The sequence below is a fragment of the Oncorhynchus mykiss genome, chromosome 25, assembly GCF_057628025.1.
Source record: "Oncorhynchus mykiss isolate SJ-2025 chromosome 25, ASM5762802v1, whole genome shotgun sequence".
Classification (NCBI taxonomy): domain Eukaryota; kingdom Metazoa; phylum Chordata; class Actinopteri; order Salmoniformes; family Salmonidae; genus Oncorhynchus; species Oncorhynchus mykiss.
Genome location: NC_143046.1, coordinates 22,551,896 through 22,572,482, shown reverse-complemented (window position 1 = coordinate 22,572,482; position 20,587 = coordinate 22,551,896). Strand labels below are relative to the sequence as shown.

Genomic DNA, 20,587 nt, shown 5'->3' with positions numbered 1-20,587 from the left:
CTGGTAGAGAGAGAGAGAGACTGGTAAAGAAAGAGAGAGAGACTGGTAGAGAGAGAGAGACTGATAGAGATAGAGAGACTGGTAGAGAGAGAGAGAGAGAGAGACTGATAGAGAGAGAGAGAGAGAGAGAGAGAGGGGTAGAGAGAGAGAGAGAGAGAGACTGGGAGAGAGAGAGAGAGACTGGTAGAGAGAGAGAGAGAGAGAGAGAGAGAGAGAGAGAGAGACTGGTAGAGAGAGAGAGAGAGACTGGTAGAGAGAGAGAGATAGAGACTGGTAGAGAGGTAGAGAGAGAGAGAGAGAGAGAGACTGGTAGAAATACACTACAGAAAAAGACAGAACAGCACATCAGAAATCAGCTCACTGTAATTTAAGAATCCATAGAATTTGAAAAACTCTAAACAAACAACAACACAAAGAGTTATCTATCCAAAACAGAGATGTATGGATAAACCACTTCTCCAATCTTTTTGTCTCTATAACAAAGAACAAACAGCAAAAACATATACATGATCAAATACAAATCTTAGAATCAACTATTAAAGACTACCAGAACCCACTGGATTCTTCATTCACATTGAATGAACTACAGGACAAAATACAATCCTCAGTGAAATGATCAAATATACAGACCACAATTTCCAATTGGCTAAATTTAAAACATACAACATTATAAAATCCATGTACACAAACCACAAGTGTGCAGTTAAAGTTGGCAAAAAACACACATTTATTTCCACGGGCTGTGGGCTGCAGCTCCCGGCCTAACCCTACTAGAATCTGAAGTCAATCTACTGTTTGCTGATGATCTGGTGCCTCTGTCCCCAACCAAGGAGGGCCTACAGCAGCACCTAGATCTTCTGCACAGATTCTGTCAGAACTGGTCCGACAGTAAATCTCAGTAAGACTAAAATAATGGTGTTACAAAAAAGGTCCAGTTGCCAGGACCACAAATACAAATTCCATCTAGATACCGTTGCCCTAGAGCACACAAACATCTATACATATCTCGGCATTTTAACATCAGCACCACAGGTAACTTCCACAAAGCTGTGAACGATCTGAGAGACAAGGCAAGAAGGGCCTTCTATGCCACAAAAGGAACATAACATTTGACATACCAATTAGGATCTGGCTAAAAATAATTGAATCAGTTATAGAACCCGTTGTCCTTTATGGTTGTGAGGTCTGGGGTCCGCTCACCAACCAAGAATTCACAAAATGGGACAAACAACAAATTGAGACTCTGCATGCAGAATTATCCCAAAATATCCTCAGTGTACAAGGTAAAACACAAAATAATGCATGCAGAACAGAATTAGGCCGATCCCCACTAATTATCAAAATCCAGAAAAGAGACGTTAAATTCTACAACCACCTAAAATGAAGCAATTCCCAAACCTTCCATAACAAAGCCAGCACCTACAGAGAGATGAACCTGAAGAAGAGTCCCCTAAGTAAGCTGGTCCTGGGGCTCTGTTCACAAACACAAACACACCCCACAGAGCCCCAGGACAGCAACACAATTAGACCCAACCAAATTATGAGAAAATTAAAAGATAATTACTTGACACAATGGAAAGAAATTACAAAACAACAGAGCAAACTGGAATGCTATTTGGACCTACACAGAGAGTACACAGCGGCAGAATACCTGACCACAGTGGCAGAATACCTGACCACAGTGGCAGAATACCTGACCACAGTGGCAGAATACCTGACCACAGTGGCAGAATACCTGACCACAGTGGGAGAATACCTGACCACAGTGGCAGAATACCTGATCACTGTGGCAGAATACCTGACCACAGTGGCAGAATACCTGATCACTGTGGCAGAATACCTGACCACTGTGATTGACCTAAAATTAAGGAAATCTTTGACTATGCACAAACTCAGTGATCATAGCCTTGCTATTGAGAAAGGCCGCTGAAGGCAGACCTGGCTCTCAAGAGAAGACAGGCTATGTGCTCACTGCCCACAAAATGAGGTGGAAACTGAGCTGCAGTTCCTAACCTCCTGCCAAATGTATGACCATATTAGAGAGACATATTTCCCTCAGATTACACAGACCCACAAAGAATATGAAAATAAATCCAATTTTGATAAACTCCCATATGAACTGGGTGAAATTCCACAGTGTGCCATCACAGCAGCAATATTTGTGACCTGTTGCCACAACAAAAGGGCAACCAGTGAAGAACACCATGAACAAACACCATTGTAAATATAACCTATATTTATGTTTATTTCTTTGCCCTTTTATACTTTAACTATTTGCACATCATTACAATGCTGTATACAGACATAATATGACATGTGAGTGTAATGTTAACTGTTCATTTGTTATTGTTTATTTCACTTTTGTTTATTATCTATTTCACTTACTTTGGCAATGTAAGATCCAGATGGGCCCAGACAGAGGAGACCCAGACAGAACAGACCCAGACAGAACAGACCCAGACAGAACAGATCCAGACAGAACAGATTCAGACAGAACAGATCCAGATAGACCTAGACAGAACAGATCCAGACAGAACAGATCTAGACAGACCCAGACAGAACAGATCCAGATAGACCCAGACAGATAGCCCCAGACAGAACAGATCCAGATAGACCCAGACAGAACAGATCCAGACAGAACAGATCTAGACAGACCCAGACAAAACATATCCAGACAGAACATATCTAGACAGAACATATCTAGACAGACACAGACAGAACAGATCCAGACAGAACAGACCCAGACAGAACAGACCCAGACATAACAGCTCCAGATGGGCCCAGACAGAACAGACCCAGACAGAACAGATCCAGACAGAGCAGATCAAGATAGACCCAGACAGAACAGATCCAGATAGAACAGATCCGGACAGAACATATCCAGACAGAACATATCCAGATAGACCCAGACAGAACAGATCCAGACAGAACAGATCTAGACAGACCCAGACAGAACAGGTCCAGATAGACCCAGACAGCACAGATCCAGATAGAACAGATCTAGACAGAACAGATCCAGACAGAACAGATCCAGACAGAACAGATCCAGATAGACCCAGACAGAACAAATCCAGATAGAACAGACCCAGACAGAACAGATCCAGATAGAACAGCCATTAAGATGCTTTAGATAGTTGTTGTTAGACCAAGCTAGCCCCAGCCATTATGATGGTTTAGATAGTACTGTTAGACCTAGCTAGCCCCAGCCATTATGATGGTTTAGATAGTTGTTGTTAGACCTAGCTAGCCCCAGCCATTAAGATGCTTTAGATAGTTGTTGTTAGACCTAGCTAGCCCCAGCCATTATGATGGTTTAGATAGTTGTTGTTAGACCTAGCTAGCCCCAGCCATTATGATGGTTTAGATAGTACTGTTAGACCTAGCTAGCCCCAGCCATTAAGATGGTTTAGATAGTTGTTGTTAGACCTAGCTAGCCCCAGCCATTATGATGGTTTAGATAGTTGTTGTTAGACCTAGCTAGCCCCAGCCATTATGATGGTTTAGATACTACTGTTAGACCTAGCTAGCCCCAGCCATTATGATGGTTTAGATAGTTGTTGTTAGACCTAGCTAGCCACAGCCATTATGATGGTTTAGATAGTTGTTGTTAGACCTAGCTAGCCCCAGCCATTATGATGGTTTAGATAGTTGTTGTTATTCCTAGCTAACCCCAGCCATTATGATGGTTTAGATAGTACTGTTAGACCTAGCTAGCCCCAGCCATTATGATGGTTTAGATAGTACTGTTAGACCTAGCTAGCCCCAGCCATTAAGATGGTTTAGGTAGTACTGTTAGACCTAGCTAGCCCCAGCCAGTAGATGGTTTAGATAGTACTGTTAGACCTAGCTAGCCCCAGCCATTTAGATGCTTTAGATAATTGTTGTTAGACCTAGCTAGCCCCAGCCATTTAGATGGTTTAGATAGTACTGTTAGACCTAGCTAGCCCCAGCCATTAAGATGCTTTAGATAGTTGCTGTTAGACCTAGCTAGCCCCAGCCATTATGATGGTTTAGATAGTTGTTGTTAGACCTAGCTAGCCTCAGCCATTAAGATGGTTTAGATAGTACTGTTAGACCTAGCTAGCCCCAGCCATTAAGATGCTTTAGATAGTTGCTGTTAGACCTAGCTAGCCCCAGCCATTATGATGGTTTAGATAGTATTGTTAGACCTAGCTAGCCCCAGCCAATAAGATGCTTTAGATAGTTGTTGTTAGACCTAGCTAGCCCCAGCCATTTAGATGCTTTAGATAGTTGTTGTTAGAACTAGCTAGCCCCAGCCATTAAGATGGTTTAGATAGTACTGGTAGACCTAGCTAGCCCCAGCCATTATGATGGTTTAGATAGTACTGTTAGACCTAGCTAGCCCCAGCCATTAAGATGGTTTAGGTACTACTGTTAGACCTAGCTAGCCCCAGCCAGTAGATGGTTTAGATAGTACTGTTAGACCTAGCTGAACCCAGCCATTAAGATGGTTTAGGTAGTACTGTTAGACCTAGCTAGCCCCAGCCATTATGATGGTTTAGATAGTTGTTGTTAGACCTAGCTAGCCCCAGCCATTAAGATGGTTTAGATAGTACTGCTAGACCTAGCTAGCCCCAGCCATTTAGATGCTTTAGATAGTTGTTGTTAGACCTAGCTAGCCCCAGCCATTATGATGGTTTAGATAGTACTGTTAGACCTAGCTAGCTCCAGCCAATATGATGGTTTAGATACTACTGTTAGACCTAGCTAGCCCCAGACAGTAGATGCTTTAGATAGTTGTTGTTAGACCTAGCTAGCCCCAGCCATTAAGATGGTTTAGATAGTTGTTGTTAGACCTAGCTAGCCCCAGCCATTATGATGGTTTAGAAAGTACTGTTAGACCTAGCTAGCCCCAGCCATTATGATGGTTTAGATAGTACTGTTAGACCTAGCTAGCCCCAGCCAATATGATGGTTTAGATAGTACTGGTAGACCTAGCTAGCCCCAGCCATTAAGATGGTTTAGGTAGTACTGTTAGACCTAGCTAGCCCCAGCCAGTAGATGGTTTAGATAGTACTGTTAGACCTAGCTAGCCCCAGCCATTTAGATGCTTTAGATAATTGTTGTTAGACCTAGCTAGCCCCAGCCATTTAGATGGTTTAGATAGTACTGTTAGACCTAGCTAGCCCCAGCCATTAAGATGCTTTAGATAGTTGCTGTTAGACCTAGCTAGCCCCAGCCATTATGATGGTTTAGATAGTTGTTGTTAGACCTAGCTAGCCCCAGCCATTTAGATGCTTTAGATAGTTGTTGTTAGACCTAGCTAGCCCCAGCCATTATGATGGTTTAGATAGTACTGTTAGACCTAGCTAGCTCCAGCCAATATGATGGTTTAGATAGTACTGTTAGACCTAGCTAGCCCCAGACAGTAGATGCTTTAGATAGTTGTTGTTAGACCTAGCTAGCCCCAGCCATTATGATGGTTTAGATAGTACTGTTAGACCTAGCTAGCCCCAGCCATTATGATGGTTTAGATAGTACTGGTAGACCTAGCTAGCCCCAGCCATTAAGATGGTTTAGGTAGTACTGTTAGACCTAGCTAGCCCCAGCCAGTAGATGGTTTAGATAGTACTGTTAGACCTAGCTAGCCCCAGCCATTTAGATGCTTTAGATAATTGTTGTTAGACCTAGCTAGCCCCAGCCATTTAGATGGTTTAGATAGTACTGTTAGACCTAGCTAGCCCCAGCCATTAATATGCTTTAGATAGTTGCTGTTAGACCTAGCTAGCCCCAGCCATTATGATGGTTTAGATAGTTGTTGTTAGACCTAGCTAGCCTCAGCCATTAAGATGGTTTAGATAGTACTGTTAGACCTAGCTAGCCCCAGCCATTAAGATGCTTTAGATAGTTGCTGTTAGACCTAGCTAGCCCCAGCCATTATGATGGTTTAGATAGTATTGTTAGACCTAGCTAGTCCCAGCCAATAAGATGCTTTAGATAGTTGTTGTTAGACCTAGCTAGCCCCAGCCATTTAGATGCTTTAGATAGTTGTTGTTAGAACTAGCTAGCCCCAGCCATTAAGATGGTTTAGATAGTACTGGTAGACCTAGCTAGCCCCAGCCATTATGATGGTTTAGATAGTACTGTTAGACCTAGCTAGCCCCAGCCATTAAGATGGTTTAGGTAGTACTGTTAGACCTAGCTAGCCCCAGCCAGTAGATGGTTTAGATAGTACTGTTAGACCTAGCTGAACCCAGCCATAGAGATGGTTTAGGTAGTACTGTTAGACCTAGCTAGCCCCAGCCATTATGATGGTTTAGATAGTTGTTGTTAGACCTAGCTAGCCCCAGCCATTAAGATGGTTTAGATAGTACTGTTAGACCTAGCTAGCCCCAGCCATTTAGATGCTTTAGATAGTTGTTGTTAGACCTAGCTAGCCCCAGCCATTATGATGGTTTAGATAGTACTGTTAGACCTAGCTAGCCCCAGCCAATATGATGGTTTAGATAGTACTGTTAGACCTAGCTAGCCCCAGACAGTAGATGCTTTAGATAGTTGTTGTTAGACCTAGCTAGCCCCAGCCATTAAGATGGTTTAGATAGTTGTTGTTAGACCTAGCTAGCCCCAGCCATTATGATGGTTTAGATAGTACTGTTAGACCTAGCTAGCCCCAGCCATTATGATGGTTTAGATAGTTGTTGTTAGACCTAGCTAGCCCCAGCCATTATGATGGTTTAGATAGTACTGTTAGACCTAGCTAGCCCCAGCCATTAAGATGGTTTAGATAGTACTGTTAGACCTAGCTAGCCCCAGCCATTTAGATGCTTTAGATAGTTGTTGTTAGACCTAGCTAGCCCCAGCCATTATGATGGTTTAGATAGTACTGTTAGACCTAGCTAGCCCCAGCCAATATGATGGTTTAGATAGTTGTTGTTAGACCTAGCTAGCCCCAGCCATTATGATGGTTTAGATAGTACTGTTAGACCTAGCTAGCCCCAGCCATTAAGATGGTTTAGATAGTACTGTTAGACCTAGCTAGCCCCAGCCATTTAGATGCTTTAGATAGTTGTTGTTAGACCTAGCTAGCCCCAGCCATTATGATGGTTTAGATAGTACTGTTAGACCTAGCTAGCCCCAGCCAATATGATGGTTTAGATAGTTGTTGTTAGACCTAGCTAGCCCCAGCCATTATGATGGTTTAGATAGTACTGTTAGACCTAGCTAGCCCCAGGCATTATGATGCTTTAGATAGTTGTTGTTAGACCTAGCTAGCCTCAGCCATTATGATGGTTTAGATAGTACTGTTAGACCTAGCTAGCCCCAGCCAATATGATGGTTTAGATAGTTGTTGTTAGACCTAGCTAGCCCCAGCCATTATGATGGTTTAGGTAGTACTGTTAGACCTAGCTAGCCCTAAGAGGAGCTATCAGGCAACCCAGTCTACAGGGTTGCTGGTTCAAGATATCTTTCTCTGATAAAGGCAACCAGTAAGTTTGTGTTATTTAAAATGTGGTTTGATAAAGAGAGGAAGATGGAGTATTTTATGTTCCCTCAGTCGACCTGCAGGGTGCTGCTGAAATCTGCCACAGCTTTCTGTTCGCTTTTATTGAATTCCATAATGGGCTGGTATAAGCTAATACGCAGGCTGGGCACACATCAAAGACACCACATCCCCATCGAAAAATATTGCCTCTGGAAAACTTCAGATTGTCAAAACACAGACAAAGCCCAAAATTGGCAAAGGTTGGAGGGCTGAGCTACACGGTTCACCTTTTTAGACTGGACCTCTGCTGCCCCTCTGTGGTCATATGGTATCATAGCAAGATGGGAACTCTCGATTTTCTTCCCCAAACCCTTTTCCCTGCTACTCCCCCTTAGCCAGGATGTGCATGTGGGCTTTCAGATTGCCTGTAACGAATGACGGCTGTCAAAATCAGAGACACTGGGTGACAATGGCATTGAAGTGTAATAAAGCCAGACTTCCATGGTGGTATTTATGTATTAAATGGAAGCAGAAGCGGGCTCCCAAGTGGCACAGCTAGAGGTGTAACTACAGACCGTGGTTTGATTCCAGGCTGTATCACAACCGGTCGTGATTGGGGAGTCCCATAGGGTGGCGCACAATTGGCCCAGCGTAGTCCGGGTTATGGTTTGGCCGGAGTAGGCCGTCATTGTAAATAAGAATTTGTTCTTAACTGACTTGCCATGGTAAAAAAAAAAACTGGTTGGCTGCAAAAGGCCTGTTTTCAGATTGGAATGAAATTACACGCCCATAATGCAAACCACACATGATGCAGTGATTACTTCGCAGATGTGACGGGATGGGGGGTGTGGTTCAGCTGTGTCGGACCGCTCTAATACAGGATGAGTAAAGGCTAATAAGTGCACTCCTTTTGAGAAGAAAAAATATATCATTTTTTGTCAAATGTTTTAATTAATATGATTTTAAGATTATTTTTTTACTGGCTGTTAATGTAATAATACAGTCATTGAACCACTGTAGGAATTGTCAATCAAACGTTTTTAACAATCAGCCAATAGGAGAGCTGCAGTTGGGGAGAGCCTTGCTAAACTTGCCTGATTGGCATGCTGTTTTTGGATAAGACCACAACCCAATAGCGGTAAGGATAGAAAGAGCTAGTTTTGAGCTGCACTCAATTTCACCACCCAGACCAAAAATATTATTTATTTCTTTATTCTCTCTCTCTCTCTCATGTTTACATTGCCAAAGCAAGTGAAATAGATCAAGTTTACATGCACTTAGGTTGGAGTCATTGTAAATGTCTTGTTAACAAACTATAGTTTTGGCACGTTTTTCCAAGTCATATTTCCAACAATTGTTTACAGACAGATTATTTCACTTATCACAATTCCAGTGGGTCAGAAGTTGACATACACTAAGTTGACTGTGCCTTTCAACATCTTGGAAAATTCCAGAAAATTATGTCATGGCTTTTGAAGCTTCTGATAGGATAATTGACATAATTTGAGTAAATTGGAGGTGTACCTGTGGATGTATTTCAAGGCCTACCTTCAAACTCAGTGCCTCTTTGCTTGACATCATGGGAAAATTAAAAGAAATCAGCCAAGACCTCAGATCCTTTGGAGCAATTTCCAAACGCCTGAAGGTACCATGTTCATCTGCACAAACAAGAGTACGGAAGTATAAACACTATGAGACTACGCAGCCGTCATACCGCTCAGGAAGGAGACGCGTTCTGTCTCCTAGAGATGAACGTACTTTGGCGCGAAAAGTGTGTATCAATCCCAGAACAACAGCAAAGGACCTTGTGAAGATGCTGGAGGAAACAGGTACAAAAAGTATCTATATCCACAGTAAAACGATTATCTTTTAATTTTCTCATAATTTGGTTGGGTCTAATTGTGTTGCTGTCCTGGGGCTCTGTGGGGTCTGTTTGTGAGCAGAGCCCCAGGACCAGCTTACTTAGGGGACTCTTCTTCAGGTTCATCTCTCTGTAGGTGCTGGCTTTGTTATGGAAGGTTTGGGAATTGCTTCATTTTAAGTGGTTGTAGAATTTAACGTCCCTTTTCTGGATTTTGATAATTAGTGGGGATCGGCCTAATTCTGCTCTGCATGCATTATTTGGTGTTTTACGTTGTACACTGAGGATATTTTGGGATAATTCTGCAGGCGTAGTCTCAATTTGGTATTTGCCCCATTTTGTGAATTCTTGGTGGGTGAGCGGACCCCAGACCTCACAATCATGAAGGGCAGTGGGTTCTGTAACTGATTAAATTATTTTTAGCCAGATCCTAATTGGTGTCAAGTTTTATGTTCCTTTTGATGGCACAGAAGGCCCTTGCCTTGTCTCTCAGGTCGTTCACAGCTTTGTGGAAGTTACCTGTGGCGCTGATGTTTAGGCCGAGGTATGTATAGTTTGTTTGTGTGCTCTAGGGCAACGGTGTCTAGATGGAATTTGTATTTGTGGTCGTGGCAACTGGACCTTTTTTGTAACACCATTATTTTAGTCTTACTGAGATGTACTGTCAGGGCCCAGGTCTGACAGAATCTGTGCAGAAGATCTAGGTGCTGCTGTAAGCCCTCCTTGGTTGGGGACAGAAGCACCAGATCATCAGCAAACAGTACACATTTGACTTTAGATTCTAGTAGGCTGAGACCAGGACTGTTCCAGTGCCCTCGCCAATTCGTTGGGGCTTCCCTGTCTCACCCCATGTGAAATGTGTGTTTTTTGCCCATTTGTAACGTGTGTTTTTTGCCAATTTGTACTGCACACTTTGTGTGCATGATTGTGTACATGGTTTGTATAATGTTGTATGTTTTTATCCCAACACCACTTTCCATCAATTTGTTTAGCAGACCCTCATGCCAAATTGAGTCAAATGCTTTTTTGAAGTCAACAAAGCATGAAAATGCATTGCATTTGTTATGGTTTGTTTGTTTGTCAATTAGGGTGTGCATAGCCAATTGGAATTTGTGGTCTGTATATTTTATCATTTAAGGTTGTGTCTCTCTCTGTCTGTCTGTCTGTCTGTCTGTCTGTCTGTCTGTCTGTCTGTCTGTCTGTCTGTCTGTCTGTCTGTCTGTCTGTCTGTCTGTCTGTCTGTCTGTCTGTCTGTCTGTCTGTCTGTCTGTCTGTCTGTCTGTCTGTCTGTCTGTCTGTCTGTCTGTCTGTCTGTCTGTCTGTCTGTCTGTCTGTCTGTCTGTCTGTCTGTCTGTCTGTCTGTCTGTCTGTCTGTCTGTCTGTCTGTCTGTCTGTCTGTCTGTCTGTCTGTCTGTCTGTCTGTCTGTCTGTCTGTCTGTCTGTCTGTCTGTCTGTCTGTCTGTCTGTCTGTCTGTCTGTATGTCTGTATGTCTGTAAGTAACTAGGCAGGCCCAGAGCCCAGAGGCAGTACAGCCTGTTCTGTACCCAGCAGTCAGCCAGTAAACTAGTGAGTCAGTATGGAAGCTGGAGCAATTATCATTGTGAAAAGGACTCACGTGCCCCCAGGACAAAATATACTGACTCAGCCAGAAGCCAACAGCATCATTGTTTGCTATTCCAGTAGAAGTTTCCTGGTTTGGAGAGTGGGTGCTCAGTGTGATGAGACAGAGTGCCCTGAAATGGTTCAAACATGAGTAGTGTGGAAGGTAATCTTTCTCCGGAGGACACACACTGGCCTCGCGTTGCCATGCCTCCAAAATCATGTTGTTGTCACGCCTTCCTGTATTAAGGAAGTCTGGTTCGCAACGAGGCTACTTCTAGAGTGCTGCTATTGTTCACAGGGTCAGAGTGCAGAAAAATAAACGTCCTCTCACTGTCAACTGCATTCGTTTTCAGCAAACTTATGTGTAAATATTTGTATGAACATAACAAGATTCAACAACTGAGACATAAACTGAACAAGTTCCACAGACATGTGACGAACAGAAATGGAATAATGTGTCCCTGAACAAAGGGGGGGGGGGTCAAAATCAAAAGTAACAATCAGTATCTGGTGTGGCCACCAGCTGCATTAAGTACTGCAGCTGGGGTCGCGAATGGTTGAGGGACAGCTATTGGGGAACAATAACATTTAAAACATTTAAATAGTACTGTCCTCATGGACTCAGATTTGCCAGTTCACGCACAGAACGAGCAGTATGGCTGGTGGCATTGTCATGCTGGAGAGTCATGTCAGGATGAGCCTGCAGGAAGGGTACCACATGAGGGAGGAGGATGTCTTCCCTGTAACGCACGGTGTTGAGATAGCCTGCAATGACAACAAGCTCAGTCCGATGATACTGTGACACACCGCCCCAGACCATGACTGACCCTCCACCTCCAAATCGAACCCGCTCCAGAGAGTACAGGCCTCGGTGTAACGCTCATTCCTTTGAAGATACAGTGCCTTGCGAAAGTATTCGGCCCCCTTGAACTTTGCGACCTTTTGCCACATTTCAGGCTTCAAACATAAAGATATAAAACTGTATTTTTTTGTGAAGAATCAACAACAAGTGGGACACAATCATGAAGTGGAACGACATTTATTGGATATTTCAAACTTTTTTAACAAATCAAAAACTGAAAAATTGGGCGTGCAAAATTATTCAGCCCCTTTACTTTCAGGGCAGCAAACTCTCTCCAGAAGTTCAGTGAGGATCTCTGAATGATCCAATGTTGACCTAAATGACTAATGATGATAAATACAATCCACCTGTGTGTAATCAAGTCTCCGTATAAATGCACCTGCACTGTGATAGTCTCAGAGGTCCGTTAAATGCGCAGAGAGCATCATGAAGAACAAGGAACACACCAGGCAGGTCCGAGATACTGTTGTGAAGAAGTTTAAAGCCGGATTTGGATACAAAAAGATTTCCCAAGCTTTAAACATCCCAAGGAGCACTGTGCAAGCGATAATATTGAAATGGAAGGAGTATCAAACCACTGCAAATCTACCAAGACCTGGCCGTCCCTCTAAACTTTCAGCTCATACAAGGAGAAGACTGATCAGAGATGCAGCCAAGAGGCCCATGATCATTCTGGATGAACTGCAGAGATCTACAGCTGAGGTGGGAGACTCTGTCCATAGGACAACAATCAGTCGTATATTGCACAAATCTGGCCTTTATGGAAGAGTGGCAAGAAGAAAGCCATTTCTTAAAGATATCCATAAAAAGTGTTGTTTAAAATTTGCCACAAGCCACCTGGGAGACACACCAAACATGTGGAAGAAGGTGCTCTGGTCAGATGAAACCAAAATTGAACTTTTTGGCAACAATGCAAAACGTTATGTTTGGCGTAAAAGCAACACAGCTGAACACACCATCCCCACTGTCAAACATGGTGGTGGCAGCATCATGGTTTGGGCCTGCTTTTCTTCAGCAGGGACAGGGAAGATGGTTAAAATTGATGGGAAGATGGATGGAGCCAAATACAGGACCATTCTGGAAGAAAACCTGATGGAGTCTGCAAAAGACCTGAGACTGGGACGGAGATTTGTCTTCCAACAAGACAATGATCCAAAACATAAAGCAAAATCTACAATGGAATGGTTCAAAAATAAACATATCCAGGTGTTAGAATGGCCAAGTCAAAGTCCAGACCTGAATCCAATCGAGAATCTGTGGAAAGAACTGAAAACTGCTGTTCACAAATGCTCTCCATCCAACCTCACTGAGCTCGAGCTGTTTTGCAAGGAGGAATGGAAAAAATGTCAGTCTCTCGATGTGCAAAACTGATAGAGACATACCCCAAGCGACTTACAGCTGTAATCGCAGCAAAAGGTGGCGCTACAAAGGGGGCTGAATAATTTTGCACGCCCAATTTTTCAGTTTTTGATTTGTTAAAAAAGTTTGAAATATCCAATAAATGTCGTTCCACTTCATGATTGTGTCCCACTTGTTGTTGATTCTTCACAAAAAAATACAGTTTTATATCTTTATGTTTGAAGCCTGAAATGTGGCAAAAGGTCACAAAGTTCAAGGGGGCCGAATACTTTCGCAAGGCACTGTAAACGCGAATTCGACCATCATCCCTGGTGAGACAAAACCGCAACTCGTCAGTGTAGAGCACTTTTTTCCAGTCCTGTCTGGTCCAGCGAAGGTGGGTTTGTGCCCATAGGCAACGTTGTTGCCGGTGATGTCTGGTGAGGACCTGCCTTACAACAGGCCTACAAGGCCTCAGTCCAGCCTCAGTCCAGGGATTGTGTGTTCCTGGGATAACTCAGGCAGTTGTTGTTGCCATCCTGTACGTGTCCCGCAGGTGTGATGTTCGGATGTACAGGTGTTGTTACATGTGGTCTGCCACTGCGAGGACAATCAGCTGTCTGTCCTGTCTCCCTGTAGCGCTGTCTTAGGCATCTCACAGTACGGACATTGCAATTTATTGCCCTGGCCACATCTGCTGTTCTCATGCCTCCTTGCAGCATGCCTATGGCACGTTCACGCAGATGAGCAGGGACCCTGGGCATCTTTCTTTTGGTGTTTTTCAGAGTCGGTAGAAAGGCCTCTTTAGTGTCCTAAGTTTATCACTGTGACCTTAATTGCCTACCGTCTGTAAGCTGTTAGTGTCTTAACGACCATTCCACAGGTGCATGTTCATTAGTTGTTTATGGTTCATTGAACAAGCATAGGAAACTGTGTTTAAACCCTTTACAATGAAGATCTGAGAAGTTATTTGGACTTTTACGAATTATCTTTGAACAGGGTCCTGAAAAAGGGTTTATTTTTTTGCTGAGTTTATAAGAACTCCTATATTACTACAATGTATCTAATGTCTCTCTCTCTCTCTCTGTCTCTCTCTCTGTCTCTGTCTCTGTCTCTCTCTGTCTCTCTCTATCTCTGTCTCTCTCTCTCATTGTCTGTCTGTCTCTGTCTCTGTCTCTGTCTCTGTCTCTGTCTCTCTGTGTATCTCTCTCTGTCTGTCTCTGTCTCTCTGTCTCTCTCTTTCTTTGTGTCTGTCTCTGTCTCTCTCTTTCTGTGTATCTGTCTCTGTCTCTCTGTGTATCTGTCTCTGTCTCTCTGTGTATCTGTCTCTGTCTCTCTGTGTATCTGTCTCTGTCTCTCTGTGTATCTGTCTCTGTCTCTCTGTGTATCTGTCTCTGTCTCTCTGTGTATCTGTCTCTCTCTTTCTTTGTGTCTGTCTCTGTCTCTATCTATCTCTCTTTCTCTGTCTCTCTCTCTCTCTCTTTCTCTCTCTGTCTCTCTTTCTCTCTCTTTCTCTCTCTGTCTCTATCTGTGTGTCTCTCTCTCTCTGTCTCTGTCTGTCTCTCTCTATCTCTGTCTCTCTCTCTCTCTGTGTCTCTCTTTCTCAACAGTGTTGAGTCTGTGAATGATGGTCTATTTCACACGGTGGAGCTCCTGATTCAGAACCACTCTCTGAGCCTGGTGGTGGACAAGGGATCCCCCAAGAGTCTGGGCAAGCTGCCCCGCCAGCCCTCTTTGGACCACAGCACACAGCTCTACATAGGAGGTAAACAGAGACACATATAGCACACATACCTGAAAGGACCCATTACTCCTTAGAAACACACAGAACAATTTGCACTGTGCATACCTACAGATATTTTCTTTACACATTGAAACTGATGTACCGATGAAATGTCAGGTCAACAAACCAGAATGTCAGAATGATAATACCCCCTCTTTCTTCCATCCCTCCCCTCCTCCCCTCCAGGTATACCCTTAGCGGTGGTGGCATCAGGCCTGCGTTCAGGTCCCGACCGGAGCCCCCAGGCCTTCAACGGCTGCATCCACAATGTCAGGATCAACGGAGAGCTCCAGGATCTGGGGGCAGCGCCACGCAGGGTGGAAGGCATCCTGCCAGGCTGCCACTCCTGCAGTGTGTGTGCCCAAGGCGCCTGCAGACAGAGGGGGGAGACGGGTGTGTCCTGCGAGTGCCCACCCAGCCGCAGCGGATCCCTCTGTGATCAGAAGACTGCCCCCAGCCCCTGTCAGAGCAGCAGGTATGGCCTGTCTAACAGCTACATATCACACTGCCCCAGTCAGAGCAGCAGATATGGCCTGTCTAACAGCTACATATCAGACTGCCCCAGTCAGAGCAGCAGGTATGGCCTGTCTAACAGCTACATATCAGACTGCCCCAGTCAGAGCAGCAGGTATGGCCTGTCTAACAGCTACATATCAGACTGCCCCAGTCAGAGCAGCAGGTATGGCCTGTCTAACAGCTACATATCAGACTGCCCCAGTCAGAGCAGCAGGTATGGCCTGTCTAACAGCTACATATCAGACTGCCCCAGTCAGAGCAGCAGGTATGGCCTGTCTAACAGCTACATATCCAAGACACCTCAACATAGGCCTTTAATCATAACTAAAAATCCATAATGAACCTCATCCTCAACACATTAGTACATTCACAAGCATGCAAATGGACTCATGCTTTTATACTTGCTCATGTTTAATAATGTTATAAAATATTAATAATATGTACTCAATGTGTATGAATTATTAAACACACATCAATTACCATTCCTCACATGAAGTGTAAACCTCTTTGTTTCAGGTGTATCCATGGGCTGTGTGTGCCTAAGGCATCATCTTACAGTTGTCAGTGTGCTGAGGGCTACACAGGGCAGTACTGTGACAGGAGAGAGGAGCCCCAAGCCTGTAGGGGACACCCGTGTAGACACGGAGAGTGTAGGGTCACAGGGAGTGGGGAGCCCTTCTGCCACTGCCCGCCAGGCTACACTGGCCCTGCCTGTGCCACCGGTGAGAGGATTAGACACACACACACCTAGGCGGTTTCTGTAAGGACATTCTACTGCATACAGAAACCTGACTATCAGAGGTCTATAATAATAATAATAGGCTATACAATCTGAAATCGTCCATGTCAGAGTGAAATAAGTTACTGTGAAGCTCTCCCATTGACCTCTTTTAGATGTGACGTGCCAGGGAGAGGCGGTGCATGAGCTGCTGAAGCGCCAGCAGCCCATGAACACGTGCACCTCCACCAGTAAGATCCCCCGGGTGGAGTGTCCCCGCGCCTGTGACGGGGGCCTCTGCTGCGCCCCATCTAAGAGCCGGAGGCGGAAAGTGTTCTTCAAGTGCACCGACGGGAGCTCGTTCTCTGAGGAGATTGAAATCACCCTGGAGTGTGGCTGTGCCAAGTGCCCATTGTAATATCCAGCTATCACCATGGAAACAGCCACAAACTAAATAAAGGACCTGCTGCCAGAGACCAAAAATAAAATATATTGTAAAATAAAACATAGAACTTATTTTTATTAATGGATTTTTTTTAAAGAAGAGACGTGATCATTTAAAATTAAAATGTTTTATATTATTGTGTCATATGAAGTTATTTTGTACCTAAAAAAAAAAATTTTTAAAATAATTAACATTCCTGAAAGTACATGAATTTATATGTATAAATCTATATAAATGTATAACCCTAGCCCATGGTTTTTATTTGCCCAGTGTATTATTGCATGTGATTGTACGTGTTGATACGATAGGGGAGTCTTTGGACACGTTAAATGTGGAGCGAGAAGCTGAGGAAGCAATTGTAGAAAAAGGCTGCGAAGAGAAGGAGAAGATGGTGCTGCATCTCCCCAGCCATAAAAAAGAGGAAGGTAGTATTTTTCCTGACCTTCAGCTCTGGAGAAGGCAAACAAGGAACTGTCCCACTTTGCTTCCCAGCTTTATAACAGACCAAGCTAGCTGAGCTCACGCTAAAGGACATGAACTCTTATCCACAGAGCTTACAAACAGTGATTTATACTTTGTGCCATAGGAAAACCTTTTACATTGTTACTGATTTGTAATTGTTTGGTGTGCCACATCAGAGATTCTAGAGTACCAACGGGCCAAGATGGCTTCTACAGTTTCCCGTCAGCCAGTGAAGTTCTTCTGAAATTCTGTACTGTGTGTTTCTGTGTTTCTTACATGGTTGCATGACAGACACAAAGAGTCTGAGGCAGAATGTGAACTTTGTTTATGATACGGCGACGGAAGACCCTGCCAATATACGATGGTTCCACCATAGAAATAGGATCCTAGAATCCTGTATATTTTAATAATAGAAGGTATTCTATTTCTATGACAAACTCATGAAGTGTGTCCTGGTGTCCATAAGGTGTTGCTGATGTGTCTATGTGGTCACTGCTCAGTTGGAAAAGGACTTTATAACACCTGGCCTGGGAAATCTTTGTTAGACTTGAATCATAACCGTCTGTTACTACTAACATTATTAATTAAGCCCATTAGTACCGGATTGAGGTCATCACAGGATGTGAGGTCTCATCACAGTCGTCCCCCTGTCAGTCAGAATATATCCAGTAACACTTTGTTCATTTTGATTTGATTATAGTACAACATCAGGACACTGCTTTAATGTACCGTACATTTCAAATAAAGTGTTACCAAATATACCTCACTTGAGAGTTTGTCAGTGATCAAGTTCAGTACTCCCCTTACCCCCAGTTCCTCACCCTAGCAACTCCAATACCACCATGCCTCAAAAACATGACATTGAATGCTTCCGTATGTATGGAACGTGTAGGCTCTACAATGTAAATGATCTGTTGTGAGATGCCTTGTATTCTATAATAATAATGAGTATTATGTTGGCCATAATATAAGTTGCGTTCTCCAGATATAGAATTTATTTCTGGTAAAACATGAACTTGTGAATGATGAATAATTATGTTGAATGTTGAAATTAAATCTACCGTGAAACGAGTCTCTGTGTCTGAGTTAATGTACTGTAGGACTGACTGGTTACACTGCATGCTGTGGACATTGTAGAAATGCTCGAAGTAGACTAATGTTTGTACAATATTGTGCAAGTCCCTTGGAAAGATTTCCTTTTTTTAGAAAAGGCTTCAACTTCCCTGTGTCTACATTTCTATTTAATCAAACTGCAAATATTTACAAAAATAATCCACTTCAAGAGGAAATGATCTGTATTTGAAATCAATGGTGGGCCTCGGGGTGGAAAGCTTTCCCATGCATCAGTGACAACTACAATAATCCTCCAGTGAGTCCTTTAATTACTTATTTGGGAGCTTTGGCTATTCACACAGTTTGAACTCTAGTACCTAATAGATAATGAAATCACAGGAAGGGCATATGTTGTTTTCTGTTTATTTCCCACCATTTCAATCTGTTTGTGTTGAGTCTTCCCAAACATCCCCTGGAGTACACCAGCCAGTCCATGTCTTTGATGTATCCCAGAAGTAGCACTGCTGGTTCTGGAATACATAAAATAACTGGCTTGGGGGTAGCCTACTTGAGGAGAGGTTTGGGGAACACAAGTGTAGTTGCTGCTTGTGCTGAAGGCTCCCGAGTTGCGCAGCGGTCTAAGGCACTGCATTTCAGTACAAGAGGCGTCACTACAGTCCCTGGTTTGAATCCAGGCTGCATCACATCCGGCTGTGATTGGTAGTCACCATAGGGAGGCACAAGATTGGCCCAGTGTTGTCCTGGTTTAGCCGGGGTAGGCAGTCATTGTAAATAAGAATTTGTTCTTAACTGACTTGCCTAGGTAAATAACAAAGTGACTGTTCTTACAGTGTGATGTGGTATCATTATTGACCAATAGATGGTGCCATCCACCACAGCTGTTATTCTACCAAAAAGCCTACACTGAGGCTAACCACAGATTATAATTTGTGTTGGAATAAACATTGAGTTTTGGTTGCCAGGCTGCTTTCTATTTCTGAATCACAGGAAGAGCAATTAGATACTTCTTATTGTGTTACGTCATCAGTAAATCTGTGATGGGAGTGGAATAATTATAAATAAACTGTGTGTGATCAAGGTCAGAGATAATCAAAAATGCTTGTGTTCGTTACACTGTTTATTCTAGCCGGCTTTATCTCTAAACTTCTAGCATGTTGGCTTTGATACTGTAAACAGTTAGATAGTGGTCAGTCACCGTGATGAAAGAGAAAACCTAGTAAGAAGATCAAATCTAAAAGCCAAGGCAGGGAAAGCAACAAAGTGTATGAAAATACAGAGGCTCAGATCAGCAGACTCCTAAACAGCTTCTATCCCCCGGCCATAAGACTGTTAAATGGATAACAACTACTGCTCCCCCTCACACCTACACTGCTGCGAAAATTAGTATTGATTAGATTTATAACCACCGCTATGGTGCTGCTCATTGATTATTGAATTTCATTACTATAATTATCGATCTATCCTGTTACTGGTCACTATTACTCCTGTTTACATGTATATATTACCATTAGTATCTATTTATTCTGTTACTGGTCACTATTACTCCTGTTTACATGTATATATTAGTATTAGTATCTATTTATTCTGTTACTGGTCACTATTACTCCTGTTTACATGTATATATTACCATTAATATCTATTTATCCTGTTACTGGTCACTATGACCCCTGTTTACATGTATATATTACCATTAGTATCTATTTATCCTGCTACTGGTCACTATTGCTCCTGTTTACATGTACATACAGTGCATTCGTAAAGTATTCAGACCCCTTGACCATTTCCAAATGTTGTTGCGTCATAGCCTTATTCTAAAATTGATTAAATAGTATTTTTTCTTCATCAATCTACACACAATACTGCATAATGAGAAAGCAAAAACAGATCACATTTGCATACAAATTAAGACCCTTTCCTCAGTACTTTGTTGAAGCACCTTTGGAGTGTATACCTAGAGTCTTCTTAGGTATGACACTACAAGCTTGGCACACCTTAATTTGGGGGAGATTCTCCCATTCTGCTCTGCAGATCCTCTCAAGCTCTGTCAGGTTGGATGGATAAGTGTAGATTGATGTGGAAAAAAACATATTTAATAAATTTCAGAATATCGTAACAAAATGTGGAAAAAGTCAAGGGGTCTGAATGCTTTCCGAAATCACTGTATTACCTTTAGAATATTACCATATTATTTATATATTCCTGTTACCAGTCATTTTCCTGCCCTGTTTACATGTACATCCACCTATCACGCCTACACTGACACTCTTGCACACACTCACATGACCACTCACCACCACACACACACAAGCACACACCCACTACTTATGCTGCTGCCATAATGTTTACCACTGTTATAAATATTTATCCTGCTACCAGTCACTTTCTCCTGATCCATGCCTACATGTACATATCTAACCTCAATACATTTGGTACTGGCACCTACTTTATTCTTTTATTAGTTGTACTTTTTTATATTGAATA

The 20,587-nt window shown here is 43.0% G+C and overlaps 1 protein-coding gene across 1 annotated transcript in view; it reads left to right on the top strand.

Annotated features, from left to right (window-relative positions):
* Positions 1-18,101, top strand: part of slit3 (slit homolog 3 (Drosophila)) — a 443,755-nt gene extending 425,654 nt beyond the window's left edge. Inside the window, 4 exon segments of the mRNA XM_036969807.2 lie at positions 14,719-14,873; positions 15,078-15,366; positions 15,924-16,129; positions 16,302-18,101. Coding sequence (XP_036825702.2) covers positions 14,719-14,873; positions 15,078-15,366; positions 15,924-16,129; positions 16,302-16,543 — 892 coding nt within the window. The 3' untranslated portion in view covers positions 16,544-18,101.
* Positions 18,102-20,587: the final 2,486 nt, after the last annotated feature.